Here is a 16303-nt window from a genome sequence, read left to right as displayed (position 1 = left end):
TGTTACAAATTTAGGAAGTTTTACAAGTAAACATAGCGCAGACTGTAGCATATTCAAAAGCGTACTGGTTACCATGGGTGCAGGACAGTCGCTGGGGATGCCGCAGCATTGAAACTGCTTGTGTTGCTGACTGAACTGACAGAAGTATCCGATCGGACACGACATACTTGCTGATGTACAGATCTGCAAAACTGCATTTACTTATTTGTTCCTTTTCTGTGCTTCTGCAACTACGGTTCCTCTTCAACGCTATTCTTCCACTTCACAAGGAAGCTTGGAATTTTCTAAAAGATGGAATAGTGTGCACAACTCGGATTTGGCGAGGGCAGCGCCCGAGATTACGCAGTGTTTGCTCTCTTATTTCTCTGTAGTTGAATACCGGATATTTTCGCAAATCTAGATGCTCATGCAACCTTTGCAACAATGCAACCCTAACGTGTTTTCAAAATCTTGATGGTGAGGTTAGCTTATAGTTGTTGTCTACGTCACATACCTTTTATTTATGTATGTACCACTTGCTCGTGCATTTGGCTGAGAAGAAGTGCACGAAGTAGATAAGTAATTCTAAGGAAGATAGACAAAATCACCTGTGGCTTTCCGGTTGCGACATCGATGAAGGCGATCTGTCGTGAGGGGCAGCCATCACCTGAAGTTCCAGGATAAGATATCCAGTGATATGAGGGAAGAGCTGACCCACTTTCCAGCGAAGGAGGAATTGGATTCGCTCCACAGCATTGATACCGTTGGGTTCTAACAGACCACTGACATGTGAAACTGCTCGGACACCCTTGGTTTGACAGGTTAAAGGGGTCGCATACGACCACCTAAGCACTTCGTTTACTTTGACTCAAAGACAAAAAATTGGTCAAACAAACTGGAGTTCGCAGAGTGAATACCTCGTTTTTGTCCATATAAACGATTTCTCCCGGAGGGCAGCCATCAGATGGCGTAAGATGCGGTTTTCCTCTATGCGAAATCAAGATACTAGAAGAGATCGCTGGATGAACCGTATACCGTGGACGTACCTGCAGCAGTATCCAGATATCCCGTCAGATTGTGTCATACAAGTGAAACCTGCAGGGCAGGTAACAAAATGTCCTATTGAGCATGACCTTGGCATTTCAGATGACTCATCCACATAGTACTCCTCTTTGTTCGGACAGATATCTAAAAGTTTTGATTGAGGCTCCAAATCCCGTCGGTAGCAGAATCCGCACCTGACACCGAACAGCAATATCCTTGCAGGGCGTCTTTCACATCACTTTGACACTCGAACCCATCCGGGCAAGTGGACGCAACGGCGCTCATAGTGCACCGCATGGCTTGAGCACTCATCTGGTCTTTATACGGAGCTCGACCAGTGGGACAGTAACCTCAAGAGGGCTGTTAAAAAGACTCGTGGCAGGGAATGAGGTGGAACGCACTTCTCTTAGTTGATCCACAGCAGAAGTAACGATTCTTCGACGCATTGAAACGGCAGAGGTAATTGGTAGGGCAGGAATTGGGCTCGTTGATTAGACACTCACGAACCGACATGTCGGCTGCGCTTATGTAGGCCTATAAGCAACGATGGGTAGGTGGCTGGAAACTGTGGAAGTCACGGCGAACGCACCTTTTCCCCTTCGGGACACACCCCCATGTCGGTCGCTCCACAACAAACGCTCATGTCAGTGAGGCTATCGAACACACACTAAACGAAGGATAAATAAAGCAATGAGGTATAACATTGACACGACACAGTTATTTGCCTCCCACATTTGTGTTTGGCTCTTCTAGCGCCACGTAGCGAAGCTACAACGGACACAAAGGCTCTCTGACTAACTACCTTTCTAACTTCTAACCAACTAACGTGAAGGTTTCATCACCGTGATATTTTTTGAATCTGCTGTTTTCTTGTTGTTTCGCGAGCGTGGCCAATGGAGCGTTATAACTAAGCCAAGTAACCTAACGGTGTGAAAGTCTAGTCCATGAAAGGAAAGCTTTTTGTACATTGCAAAATCCTCCTTCTTATGGCAGGACGGAAATCAACAAAGATTCTATACCTGGAAGTTCTTCGGGCAGTTATTTCGAATTTCATCGTTGCATGAAATCGGCGTTTGAGTGTTTGGATTCACGTACACGACATCTCCAGCACTACATGCTTAAACATCAAACTATATTTGAACAGAAGCGCTCAGGAAAGGCAAAAAGGCTCACCCGATGCCAGGCAGAAGTTATTGCACTGAGTTAGGGAGGGAAAGTTGTTCGGGTTTCCGTCACACCCATTGAACGTAAACGGTGAACATTTCTTGGTTACAATATTGAAGTAATATCTAAGATCATACTAGTTGAGCATGATTCTAATAGCACTTGAAGGAAAGTTTCACCTCGTGATAACCGATGAACCGCCTGAGCAGAGCGAAGAACCTTGCTGTGGAGGGAGTCCGCAGATATAGGCTTGAATCAAAAAAGGAGTTTGGGTTCACAGCAGAGCGAGGCACTGCTCCTATTGGCACATTATTAACGTACTTTTAGAAGGACAACAACGATGGGCAACCGTGCCAGGACTTAGGCTGACGGCGTGGCACTCATGTGTCGATGGACAACCTCCTGATTTCTCCGAGCAGGTCTGAAGAGCCCCCGAGCTGTCTCTTAGAGGCACTCCTCCATTGGTGCAGCCTGAACGTGTTGTCTGTTCATTCAGTCGAAGAGCGCAAAATTCTTTCAACTCCTTACCTCCAACTCCACAGTAGGACTCACATTCTTGTCTGGAAGCGAACGTGTTCGAGTTCCCATCACATCCCAAGTATTCGAACGACTCACACTCCTAGAAATTATAAGAAGCTGAGAGAAAAACTAACCAAAAAAAGACTGGGAAAAATTAGGAAAAAAAAAACTTAGTTAAAAATAGGTAAGATGTTATGATGTTCAGTAGGAGCAGCCGCTTCAGCATTTAAGCGAACTATATAATTACAAATAAGCGGGATTTTTGGTGTCTTTTTCTCCTCAATAATATAGTGCACACATATGCAGTACAGTCGCACTCATCACCGCGTGTAATTGTCGCACCTGTGATTGGGAATTGTAGAAAAACTTGAACGAAACCCCTGGTCCGCATGTTTTCCCTTGGTTAGGAGCCAAAGAGCAGGTGAAAGCTGGAAATGCGAAGTGGGATTAGGAGACTTGTGCATTTTGAAGAACCACAAAGTTCGTTCGCACCTTTGCTCGGACAACATCCAAATATGTTGCCATCGTAATGGCATTCGTAATTGACTGGGCATGAAGTAGCAGCCCTGTTGGTTGAGCACGTCACGAATTTTCCCGTGTTATCCTTGTACGCTTGGCCTTGAAGACACCGAGGTTCTGCTTAAAAAATCATACTTGAAGTGAGTTCATATTTTGGAAACTGATAGCTACTTTTCGCCACAAAATCCCCTGAATACATTATTATCAAGCGGTGTTACGAGCAACTTACGTGCAGCGTTTCTACAGAAGGTTTGGCAATCCACCAGCGTTTCGAAATTGTTGTCATTTCCTTGACAGCCTGTGACATCGAATCAATAAATGAAGACAATGACTGGACATACGAGTGACGCGAACAACTCAGCCAGCACTTGCGAATTTTTGATGAAACTATGTAAACCGAAAAGAAAACGTAAACAAGATTGTGAGTGTGCGTCGCCTACAAGGAATAAGAGATACAAAGTGTGATAGGTGCAAAAAAGTCGAAGCTATCTGAATTCTTCCCCACTGATCACCCCCCGACTTTCCTGCTTTCCTTTCATCAACTCCTCTAAGTAGAGTTGCGTACCTTGCCAATAAGTTGGTCCCTAATAAATCAGTGATGTGTGATTGCATTAAATTAGACTCGGCACCTGTGTATTCGAACGATTGGCATTCGCGTGTAGCCGCCGAATACCAATATCTTCTCACTGACCGATCACAGTTGCCAACACGCAGAGGTTGAGAGCAGATCGTTTCTGTAACGCTACTTCTTCTTGGAGAATAGGGCACTCTTTGCAGTATTCTATCATCGTCTTGATTTACGCATTCTGGGGCAGCAGACGGCTTGGTCCACTCTGCACTCATGCGAAGAGGGGCAATCGTTGTTGCTTTGACATGCCTGGGTGATGTCGCCGATGCGGAGAGGGTTCCCACGGTCGCACTGCACTGAATGTACAACACTTCTCCTGTCACGTAAATAAGACGCAATGAGGAGAACTCACATCTTGCACAGTACAGCTCACAATCGATCCTGGATACGAAGTTGTTATAGTTTCCAGCAGCGCCGAGATAAGTAAATGGAGAACATTTGCCCGAATTCGGGTCGTAGAAGAACCTCGTCGACGGAGCAGTTCCCTGACAGATGAATGAGGACTACTCTTTTGCGTTGCCTCCTTACGTTCTTTCTCTATTAAGTTTAACAGCCATTAACGTTCGCTCTTCGTCGCTTTCTACAACTTCTGACGGAATCCTCAGAACTCATTTGTTCAAGTTCACTACAGGAAAAAATCGGAGAAAAGGAATGATCATTTCAGAGGGAAAGAGTTGTAGTTTATAAACATCTGACGATCTCAATTCTATTCTCCTGCGTCCGAGTTATTATCCTAACTTTTGCTAACTCTAACCTGCTTCTCGACACCTACGTGATACACACTCCCGCGGATGTGAATAGATGTATCCTGTGGACGACCGCCGACTGGACCGCATACAGATGCTGAAGCCAGAATGTGAGACGATGTTCTTCGGAAACAGGAGCAGAAACGTACCCACGCTCGGGCAGCACCATTGTGAGCTGCCGACAGTTTTGCATTCGAAGTTGTTTGAGCATGATGTCGATTGTGAGCAACCGGTGAGCGGTGTTTCCTCCAAAAACGAGGAACGCGACTCGTACTCGGGAGCTCCTCGGACACAGGCTGAAACAACACAAGCTTAAGGGCATTGTCTTGGGAAATTCTTGAAGATGGAATTTCTTCATCAGTGTGCGAGGTTAGGAAGGCACTTTACAAGAATCGTAGTGGAAACTCTTAAATCGCACTATAAATACAAGTGGTTGAGAGTTCTGTGACAATCAGAGCCAGCAGGGAGCTCGGTATCCGCGCAAAATTCGACAAAATAACTCGCACGTCTCGAAAAAAAAAATCAGGAATTTTCCTCAGAACCGCCTTGAAAAAAGTTTGTAACAGGCGGACGAAAGATGCTACACCTTTACTACGACGACGATATTCTGTTCTGGACATGCAAGTCATTGTGCCGGACGTTCTTAGCATACATTGTGCGAAAGACGAGTTCAGCGCTCTTGATGTCTTAAATTCTCGGATTTGTGGAAGAAGTTACGCGTTATCACTGTGATAGTTGCGTACAACATGCGTTGAGACCTCTACGTGAGTGTTTGTGGATGACCTCACAAATTTTCTGAACGCAGTTTCTAATTGTTTGTGGCTGGTGAGCTCTCAAAAAGCTCTCAGTGGGCGTGGATTCATTTCTACAAGAATATGCGTGTGGGATAAGCCGCCGTCAGTCCTACGCACTTACCATCTCTACAAAAACTTTCACAGTGCTCTATCGTTTTGAAGTTGTTTGGAGAGTGCTCGCCCGGTCCAACTGCAGTAGGGTCCCATAGGAACTGTTGACACATACCTAGAAATTTGAAGGCTCATTGGTGCATACGAACGTTGATGGAACTGGTGTTCTTGGATACGCACATATCACATTACGCGTACACATAATATTTATATATTCACGTTTCTTCGTTCCTTTTCAAGATATTACTGCGTATCATTATTACTCGAGATTTAGTGCTCGATTACGTATTGGCATAAGTTGGCTCAAATAAGCAGAGGAAAATCTTCAGATAAGCCAAAACGTTAAAAAGTTTGCCGATTTTCCAGCGAAGTGGCAAAATATTCGCAACCATTTTCACGAGTACTTCTGTTACTGTTTAAAACCTTTCAATAACGCTTTGTCACAAACTTTGGTCTGCTGTTCCGTCTTGATCCTTAGGAAAGAGAATTTGAAGCACAAATCTTCAGGATTACTAACATTGAGCACCATTAACGCTTTTCACAAACAACATTATCGCCTCGCTCTCGTTTTCCTGGCTTGTGCCCTTTTCTGAAGCTTCCGCTCAGTTTTCATAATGATTCCATCGTGCTGGATTTGGAATTTGGAAGAGGAAGAGTCATAGGTCCCAGTCATCAGTACAGACTCAAGACAGATTTTGGTAATAGTCTCAAACACTAGTCTTCACTCCATTAAATACCGCTTTGATTCCACTTTCGCAGCGTGCGTTTTTCTCGTAAGCAAACATTCCTTTAATCGAAAACTTCGTCTGCACTCGCTTTCGAACAATCAGTATGACAGAAACGAGGATAAAGGTATGAATTCGAAGCGCATTACGAGGAAATTGCGTGAACAAAATAGAAGTTCTGTTGTTGAATTCCAACTTTTCCCAGTTATACGCAGCATTCCGAAGTGATAAGAACGAGCTTTTTCGAAGCCTGATTCACATCAATCACTTCAAATTACTCCCACTTCTCTAAAAATCATCCTTTGCTTTTTGCTAGCTTTTCTTGACTTCTATAAGACAGGATGAAACAAAAATAATCGAGATCAACAGTACGTACAAAATAGGATGTGAACACCTCCTGAGTGTTTATAAATGGAAAGGAAATCTGCACAAAAAATCTGATCTAGAAAATCCGCAATTAAATCACTTATTTGAATCCCTTCTTATGTCGTTATTCAGCTTTTCTGTTTTTTTTACCCTCTGTTGTTATGATTCGATTGTAACATAGCTTTTATTTGCAATAAGTTGAGTTCGTTTTTAGGAGCGAGAGCTGGGTTGTTTCTCTTTTGCGACCTCCACCGCTCCCGAAAATGGAGCGTAGCTTGAAATGTGCAAATACGAAGCTTTTGTGCGATGGATAGCGAATTATCCAAGAATGATTGGGTACCAGGTAGTTGCTGTTGGACAATAGATGAAAGTCACATAGTTTGTACACGATTGCCCTGTACTCATACACGGGGTGGAAAGGGGAAAATTGACACGATTCTAACAAGAGAAAGAGGTGATAGCACACAAGGCCAATTTTTTAACAACATTGTAATAAGGATGATTTGGAAAGATTCAGAGTCCCAATAGGAACATCTTTCATTAAAGTAAAAAAGGTTTTCACCTGAAAGTGAGGTCACCAGCCACCACTGCAGAAGTCAAAACCAGTTTGATATTTGTAAGTGAATAATGGAAATTTGCTTCATAAATAAATAAATAAATATGAAAAACTTGTTTTTAACAGCCCCACTTCCTAAAAGTATCTGTGGAGTATAAAGTCCTTTCTTACAAGTAAATTCTTCGAGATGATTTGCATTAATGCTTCCGAGATGATGTCCTGTTGGACCCAGAGGGCGCGAAATGGATGACTTTCGCTCACGAATAAGAGTATTTATAAATAATAAGGATCAACACCAACCTTGGATACAGCTCAAACAAATCTGAAAAAGGCTGTCTACTCACTATGCCAAGATTCAAGGACAGTCGAAGATGCACAGTACTCAGTACTTGTAAAACCAAAATTTCTTGTGCATGTGAATGCAAAAGACAGTGAAATAACGGCTAATACAATACAATTCCAGGAAAGCAGACCAAATGTTCTGAGTAGCAGAAGTGCGCAGGGAAGTCTGATCAAGAACTACTTTTGTGTTTTGCGGTCTACAGCTATTCTGCCAATAGAACGAGTGGGTGGATGGTTTTCTAAAGTGGCTAAGTATGTTTGATTATTTATAAAAACTATATTATTATTTGTAGGAACACATATCAGTTTTCAATGAAAGTGAACTAACGTCTCCAAGCCAAGCAGAATTCATGTATCGAAATCCTAAGAAAGTCGCCAGAAGAAAAACTACTAGTCGCTATGAACGGCGACTTTCTACCAAGGGGACTTTACATCCCAACGAAAAAGAATAACACACCGGATGACGGGAAATCCAGGCATTCCTAAGTTAAACGATTGCGCATGATCTGCTCACTACTGTTACAAACCAACACGATAGCAAACAATGCATAACAATGCTCAAGGGAGGAGAACCGAAATGTGTTGGAACGACCAACCTGTTATTGCATTGTACCACCATCGTGGATCTGTGGGATTTGGACCAGTGGCAGTGGGTTGAATGCAAGTGAAAGCTGGAGGAAACGTCATCTTTAGGCGAAAGATCGAAGAAATCTACTTTGCTACCTCTGTTGGGACAGCAGATGCCGTTGGCTTTGTCACTGTATCCCGATGAGGTCAAGTCGACCGAGGATACGAAGCCGACGCAATCGTAAAGATCGGCCACATACGCGCCATCTGAGGGGAAGAGGCAGCCAGCAGAACCGTCGCCCGCTTCTTCCCCCGATTGATGTGTAAGTAAACTTTCAGTGTTGCAGAGCACTGGACCGGGATTATTGGCTTGACGTGGATGTTTCGAGTCAGATAGAGCAGATGTGTACCTGAAAGAAAAGCTGCTTGAGAATCATGAACCAAAATCATGAACCGAAGAAATCTTGAATTGAAAGAAATCATGAATCATGAACCAAGGAAAGAAAGAAAAGAAGAAATTTGCATCAGTTCTCTCAAGCGATCATGGAAAATCTTCCCAAACGAACGATTCAGGGACCAGCATGCAGACAAATCTTGCTAATAAGCGATTTTGAAAGAGGTTCCAATTAATTCGTGTCCATCACATTCATAATTTTTGAGAAAAATCTGGCAGCGCTTTTCCAGTACTCGTAAAATTTTGCTCGAAAGGTTCCACTGCGGAAAACAAACCAGAAAAACGTTGCCTTCCACATCAGAAGAAAGAAAAAAGATAAAATGATTATTTATTCGATATTTAGAGATATTGCCGAATGCACGATATCAATGAGAACATCTTGAACTCCACCCTACAGAATCTTGCATGAGTTTCTTTTACTGCTTGTTCTGTATGGGTGTAAGGATTATGTGTGTATCTAAAAGCAGCGTATCACGAATCTGAAGTCATTGGGAAACCTACGGGAAAAGGTAAAGTTCGGAGTACGACCGTGAGCGTGGGCCCCACTCAATTCCTAAAGTCGTCTTGAAAATGAAAATGTTGCGGGAAAGGCGTTTGCTTCCACGAGAAAGTGAAAACGCCCTACTCCTTGTACGCGCCGCGTCCACGAGCGAGCGGTCAAAGATCTCCTCGGATCGGAGGTCTCCTCGGTCTCCTCACCAGCCCATTCATGTTAAACCAATGAATAGAATGCTGACTGAACCGTACAACGGTGACGCGCTCTAAAGTACCTCGCAGTAGCAAACGGTTCGTCTGGAAAATAGTGTGGAAAGTTCCCACATTGTTTTTCAGGACGATTAGTGGTGAGAGCTGCCATCCTCATAGTCGTTATCCACAATCCAAACTCTATATTCTTTCCCAGGTTCCCGAACTACGTCGACCTCGTGATACGTTGTTTTTGAATGAAATAAGATTTAACAATGTAACAATAGCAAGTACAGCTATAAGAAGTCTATAGCTAAGGCAGAGAAGAAACGTTAGTCTAGCGATAGATAGCAATAACGCTTGAATTATTTACAGGTGCAAATATGTAAGACGATGTTTCTGCTCGGAACGCAGAGTCGCCTTAGGAACATAGATTATACCACGAACTCAGTCTTCGTAAAAGATCTAGACGTTTCCTCCAATGTTAAGAATCCGTAGTCCTGCTTACCCGGCTCCCTCCGGAAGAGGACAGGTGATGGCCAGCACGTTCTGATTCGCATCGAGCATGTCGAGACACACGTGACCATCGCGGGTTGCGCGTTCAACCTCAATCACCGAAGATATGGAACTATTTGCTCTCCTCTCCTGAGTAGTGCTCGCGTATTAAGCGTATGTACCTTATTTTCGCCGCAGCGGCATGTACCAACTCCAGCCGAATTATCGCAAAATGCGTCAGGCCATACTGAAGAGCACTGCTCATCGTAGGTGCAACCCGGCTGACCAGGATCAATTTCTGAAGTGGTGTCTTTACCTTTTGTTTGCTATGAACAACAGAAAGACTGCCTACTTTGATAACAATATGATTCTGCAGCAATGTAGGAGCTCAGGCAAGCACATTGACCAGAATTACAGAACATGCCCTGAAAAAAAAAACTGTTTGGGTGTGAGGAGCGATGCGATGGCCATTTGCCAAAAAAGCTCACCGTAAGGCAGTCTGTGTTGAAAACGCAAGCATCGCCCACTCGTCCGCTGCCGGTTTGTCGCTCTGGCCGTTGATGTTTGTGTGAGGAAGAAGCTAAAATTAAAGCAGGCATTGAACATGATTCAAGTTTTGTCCTGTCCTATTTGCACAGAATCTGTCCATGGGAAGGCATTGCCTCGGGGAACATTGAAACGAAGGAAGCCTCGTTTTCATGCGAGGGAAAGCAACATATTATAATGTATGGGAAACCTTCTTCCTTCGTGGGAACGAACCTGCCACCAAGAATATGTTGTTTTCGATATGTTTTCCGTCAAACATAATAATAATGCATCTACTTTGTTGGTAGCCGTGCTGAGAAAATGGTTTACATAACCCCTCATGATTTTATTAGACGACGTGAGCGCGAGGAAGCGAGTCAGAGACACCGAGGAAAAACAACAAACAAAAAAGAAATGAGGTGATCGATGACTTATTCGTTCCAGAGGTTTCAGTTTCAGAAGGCCAATGGTACAGAAGAGCTGAACGCTGCATAGTAGTAATTCTTTCGAAGCAACTGTGGCTTAATAATTTTGCATTAGTTTTTTTTCCTGATACTTTCGGTTCTTATTGGATTTAAGCAAAGTTGTTGTTTGGAAGGGTGGAACTATCATTATGAGTACTTCGAAACTTTTCGTTATCTCCAAAGAATCAGTTTGTTTCTGAGCATCCTCCGCAGTTTCGATAGATGATTGGGCGAGCACGCTGTTGAACGGCCAGAGGAGTACAAAGAAAACACCTTCCAACGCAGGGCAAACATGACTCTGGGCGTCGAATACCGATGAATAAGTGGAATTTAGACTTCAGCAGTCCCTCCTAGGCCGAGAGAAATTTTGATCCTTCAGATTTCGTCCAAACCCCTTCTAAGAGTGGATTGCCGCTGTGAGAGTTCCTTTCACAGGCCTGGCGTTTCCTCAGCATGAATTCTACGTAACCGCAACAGTCCCTTCGAGCAACTGGTACCGAGGCTGAAGAAAGGAAATGAAAAAATCAGTGCCTTTTTTAAAGACAGCATATCACGATTTTGACGTGGTGCAGAAACCACAGCAAACGTAGAGTTCGGGTAGTAGATCGAACCTAATGTGATTTTCATCTCTCCTTAATCGTCGTAAAAATGACGTGGAAAATGCCACTTTTTTACACGATCCCAGCTGCAACGTGCGTCCTTGTGCGCGCCCGGCGTCCACGAGTGAGCGATGGAAGGTTGGTGAAGGCTCCTCACCACCCTATTCAAGTGAAACCAAGAAATAGGCTGCAGGGGGCGAAACGTGTACATAGGCCTCGTAGGAAACAACAGTTTCCACTCCGTTTCCCCGACAACTGGGTAAAGATAAACGGAGCCATGCTGTGTTCCGCTCTCAACTATACGAACTCTACGCTTTCATTGTGAATTCCGCACCACGTCAAAATCGTGATACGCTCTGATCAAAAATGGAAGCAGCTACTTCTGATATCCAAGTATATCCTTCATGAAAGCCATCGCGCTGAGACGAGGAAAACATCAATCTTAAGGTGAAAGAATTGATTCTCAGGGATCCTTCAGACTTCATGCCTATTACAATGTCACTTATGCGTGGAGTAGAACCTGCTCTTAAGCTAGAACTGTCTCAGAAACTTATACGATTGCACGCTAAACGCTCGCTTAACCCTTGCACCAAAAAACTTGGGTTCTGCTTCGAAGGACACAAAAAATGAGAAAAGAAATGACTTCAGTGTTTGATTTTAGCGCTTTCCACGCAAGGCGCTATGCGCAATGCTATTGCGTTAAGGAGGAATTTAGCAAAGAAGCTTCGAAAATGCAGGTGGGAAGAAGGTCCTGACCTCGGCAAATTAGGACCAATTCAAGGAAATGTTGCAGAGGCCTTTGCGATTACTTGCCGAAAGATAGGATTTGTGTTTCCTCTCGTGATGTTATTTCAGTGTGAAGTAAAACACACCCGCCCCCATCTTCCCACGGAAGTATCGTAACTATAGCTCATAGGGTCTGATCTCGTATTGCTGGCCTTCACTGATAGAGTATTGCACCTCTCATTCTTTTTCTAGAAAGAAATGATTTTCAGCAAAGAACGTAGTGAACCGTTTGTATCAATAAGAAAGGCGATCAGGAGAGCCTCTAGTTGTTTTCTCCGATAATTTTCACCACCACACCAAGGACACTGAATGTTCAAGAACAAACTGGATCGGTTCAGATTGAATCCAGATTGCATCGATGGTGTAAATACGCCCTTAAAAGACTCTTTTTAAAAGCTTTGTGGGCGATATCGTGCTTTCTTTGAAAAGTTTCAGCGACGCTCACGGAAGCAAATGGAGTAGGGGTGGGGGTTCTGAACAGAAAGAAAATCCATGAAGGAACCTATTCTGAGGAATTAAGAACGGAAGGGAATAGATGTCTCATTGCACTTTCCCCAACAATGGGAAATATTTCATAAAAAAAAAACAGTAGAAGAGAAAGGACAACGTGGGGTGGGTTTTCGACGGTAGAGAGGTTGCCAATTAATTGCTGAAGCGAGATTTTCGTTCTCCTCTGTTTCTTGTTGAATCGACAGTTCGTTCAGTACATGGAGATGTAGACGCTCACTGTCGCTGGGTCTAAAATATCATCTTCAGCGTTCGGCCGCAAGAATGATGTTTTTATAGTTCCTCCAGGCTCAAGTTGGCAACAGTACACCCTCCTTCAGATTAGTGGATGAAAATCAAAGGCACATCCCCACCAAACGTCGAAAAAACCGATGACAGATGGACCAAAACGGCGTTGGAATGAGTAGGGAGCAAGCTGCCAAAAGGACCCAATTGCCATCGGAGGAAACGGGATTCAAACAACATGAACGGATGGCTCCGCTCTACTGACTGAGCTAAAAGTAGGACCGGATAGGGTTCGAGTCCCTAGATCTTGTCAACATCCTCATTTGCAGTGATTCAGCAACTTCTTGGAAGGGAAAGAAGCGATTGGAAAAGGTATTGAGCTACCAAAATAAGTGATGCTTGGGAATCTACCCAGGTGTCTCGTTAAGGCGTAACTTACTTGATGTCCCTCATGTTGCCATTACAGTGGATACTCGACTACTCGAGTAGGAGAGTGCTTAAAAAGAAGCCATTTCATTTTTTGAAGGGTTTGAGATGATATGGACGAGGAACGGTTGCAGAGGCAACATAGACGTACGATTGCTCGTAAGTATCATTCACTTTCAATGAACAACAGGAAGACAGCATCCTGTCATAGCACTGTCAGAAATCCATAGATACAAAATACCTAAGTAGTCTTCCTTATAGATTCCAGAAACAACAAAAAAAAATCAAATAAATACATCGTACGTGTGGAAAGAGGGAAGAAGTGCTTGGACTGACCACATCCTCGAGACAAATTTTGCTTTTGAGCTACAGTGTCTGTATTAGGTGCTAGCAAAACTGATTATCACTTAAAGGCATCACCCCACGAATCTGGAGTAGTACTGATTTCCAGTGGAGTATTCGTATACAGAGTCGTAGATTATGTGGAGCAGGGTGATTCCTTTCATTTCTTCCTAATTGCCGTAAAAAACGGCCCGGAAGATGCGGCTTCAGGCGTTTTGGCGCATTATTTTCTACAGGGAGTTCGACTGGAGCGCGCCGGCCTTGTGCGGCGCCGCATCTTCCGGGCCGTTTTTTACCGCAATTAGGAAGAAATGGACGGAATCACCCCCTCTCCATAGTCTCCCATCCCGTATACGAATACTCCACCTGAAATCTGCACCAACTCAGTTTTGCGGATTGATGCCTTTAATGAGCATTGGTTCTCATTTGTAAAATATCAGCAATTACGATCATATTCGGTGATACTCACCCAGCAATTACAAAGCATTGTTCTCCCTCATAGTGCAACTCATTTTCGGGCTATTTTCATAAATAGACACGTGCTAGGATCGTGACAAGTTTGTTACGAAGCGTGCAACTCAGAAACCTTGGGTAGAAGTCCCGAAAGAAAAAAAAGCAAATTCCAGCGTTGGAATTGCAGCGCAACCTGAGAGGAGCGCTGGAATGGCTGAGCAAGAGCTTGATTTTCGCTGTATCTGCCACGTCTATGTATGTGTGTTGACGCATCTCAAGCGTCGGGCACTTTGTCACAATTCATGTGTATATAATATATGATATATGTAAAATCCTCACTGGAGTACTATGACCTATTACTTCCCTCACATGCTACACTCTTCCGTGTTTCGAAGAGTTTGATATGTGCTTGGGAACGACTCAAAAGAACTCAGTCTCGCTCAAGTGTATGGAGAAATCCCTTCTCAACTAAATAAAATATATTTTGTACTTAGGAGAACTACAGTAAAGAAAAGTCGTAGGTTGTAAGGCAAGACTTGATATCTGGGAAGACATGCTGTAGAAATCAATCAATCAACGACTTTTATTTCATCAACAAATAACAAAAATAGTACGATAGTACTTACTTCGGCTCCAAACTAAACAGGCGTTAGATGTTTGCAGGACCGAGTTCACAAAGGAAACGCAAAGTCTGTGCACTACGAGAGAGCACTATTCATATTCTCCTACATACAACAAAACATAGAAGCCCATTGAGCAATTTTTAATAACAATACTTCGCAGGTACCTCGAATCTGTTTCGGCGGTTTAGCTCCGCAGGATATTTTCAGAGAGGAAAGGGAAAGAACGTGATTCAGTAGGAAGAACATACTTTAGATAAAGTAGGCAGACTTCCCAGCGTACAAAAAATACAACAGAAATTGTACCTGCTAGCCGAAGTGATAATGAATAAACAATGTGAAGTAACAGCGAAGAGGATCTCATGGAAAGAGAACAGTTAATGGCTCGCAGCTGGAAACACGGACGTAGGTGGCCGCAATGGACTCTCGTGCAGTCACGGAGCTGTCACGCTGGGCACTTCCTGATGAAATACAAACAATGCAAGCGACAAACCCTGACAGTCCCGGCAACCAAACGAGGAGGTAGCCGTATGAAGAGGAGAGATCTCACTCGCCTCTCATGTCGTAGCATACGCCGCCGATTGGCACTTGCAAGTAGGGGCAACTTCGCTCTGAACCTGACACCTGTAAGTTCCCCGAAACCTTCAAGCATTGCCAAAACTTACCACATCGTTCCTCTATTCTGCCGCCGATAATTCTTGAGACGAGGACCAAGTAGCCGTCGCATGGCGAGCCTCAACAAACTGGCTCTTTACAGAACTGAAGAGTGTTTCGACAAGAGCGCAACGAAACAGCTTTTTTTAATGGAAGAACGTTTGAGAAATTGAAGCAGTTTCTCTTTCGGACCGAGCACAAGTCTTGCCTTATTTATGGAGCACGAAATCATTCAGATGTTATTGGCATTTACAGCAGTTTTGCACAATTTCCCACTTCTGGAAACTCAGTTACGGTCGATTGAGAGTGCTGCCCGCGGATGTTGGCTGACTTTTTTGTGTTCGGGACCCGATAGTATGGATTCGGAAGATAAATGTTTGAGGCAAAAAGAACTCCTTCCATACCGAGCACCAAACAGCTGCACTGGGACTTGAAATCCAGTGGCGTCCACGTAATTTCAAGAAGTTATTCGCAAAATTGGGTTCCGTAGGTGACAGTAACTATTGCACTTTAGTCAGAAACAAAAGGCGCGCATTATCTTATTTCGAAAATAAATAAGAGCGTACTTGTTGAGAAGTCTACATATTATATTTCATTAGGCATGCTCGAAAATTGCTAATACACAAATTCTCTGCATTGTGCAGAGTGGTGTGGGACCTCATACGCTTCTTACTGTAAACCACAGTTGTGTGCATTGAAAAATCAGTGTCTCTACGTGCACAAAATAATGATAGTCAGTTCTCACGCTCTGCTATATATGTACCTGGAAAAGCACTCATCCGAAAACGCGACGAACAGCAGATGTATTGCTCAGACGTCGGACTCTTCTTGCAAGCATACCTGAAGCGAGAAAAACTAGAACCCTTGGATTTTGAGTGGCAGAAGGAAGACCCAAACATTTATCGTGACGCAGGATCGAAGCGAGTTCACATCATCAGAACGGCGCTAACTAACGGTTACTGCATAGGTTTTGCGCCAGATACGCGAATGATACATGATTCAGACACAG

At 43.7% G+C, this 16303-nt stretch overlaps 2 protein-coding genes across 5 annotated transcripts in view; one reads left to right on the top strand and one right to left on the bottom strand.

Annotated features, from left to right (window-relative positions):
* Nucleotides 1–16303, bottom strand: part of RB195_010116 (uncharacterized protein) — a gene marked incomplete at both ends in the record, with an annotated part of 38228 nt that overhangs the window by 3788 nt on the left and 18137 nt on the right. For 2 of the 4 annotated variants that reach the window (XM_064190971.1, XM_064190972.1), the window contains 3 exons: nt 15187–15251; nt 15306–15374; nt 16058–16134. In XM_064190971.1, coding sequence (XP_064048554.1) covers nt 15187–15251; nt 15306–15374; nt 16058–16134 — 211 coding nt within the window. Of the gene's footprint in view, nt 1–72; nt 184–587; nt 647–697; nt 825–896; nt 967–1025; nt 1168–1217; nt 1374–1424; nt 1558–1612; nt 1691–2042; nt 2141–2196; nt 2313–2366; nt 2437–2508; nt 2659–2715; nt 2807–3048; nt 3135–3198; nt 3346–3454; nt 3524–3854; nt 4339–4607; nt 4697–4748; nt 4896–5514; nt 5620–8089; nt 8165–8216; nt 8471–9706; nt 9805–9875; nt 9992–10045; nt 10119–10181; nt 10293–15186; nt 15252–15305; nt 15375–16057; nt 16135–16303 lie in introns of those variants that run through there. The other 2 variants (XM_064190970.1, XM_064190973.1) reach the window with 2 other exon arrangements.
* On the top strand, nt 4655–4915 carry RB195_010117 (uncharacterized protein; the record flags this gene model as incomplete). Its single annotated transcript, XM_064190974.1, has 1 exon — nt 4655–4915. The coding sequence occupies one exon, from the start codon at nt 4655–4657 to the stop codon at nt 4913–4915; it is 261 nt and encodes an 86-aa protein (XP_064048557.1).

This window comes from Necator americanus, chromosome III (assembly GCF_031761385.1).
Source record: "Necator americanus strain Aroian chromosome III, whole genome shotgun sequence".
Taxonomy (NCBI): Eukaryota; Metazoa; Nematoda; class Chromadorea; order Rhabditida; family Ancylostomatidae; genus Necator; species Necator americanus.
This window is presented reverse-complemented; position numbering and strand designations above follow the sequence as displayed.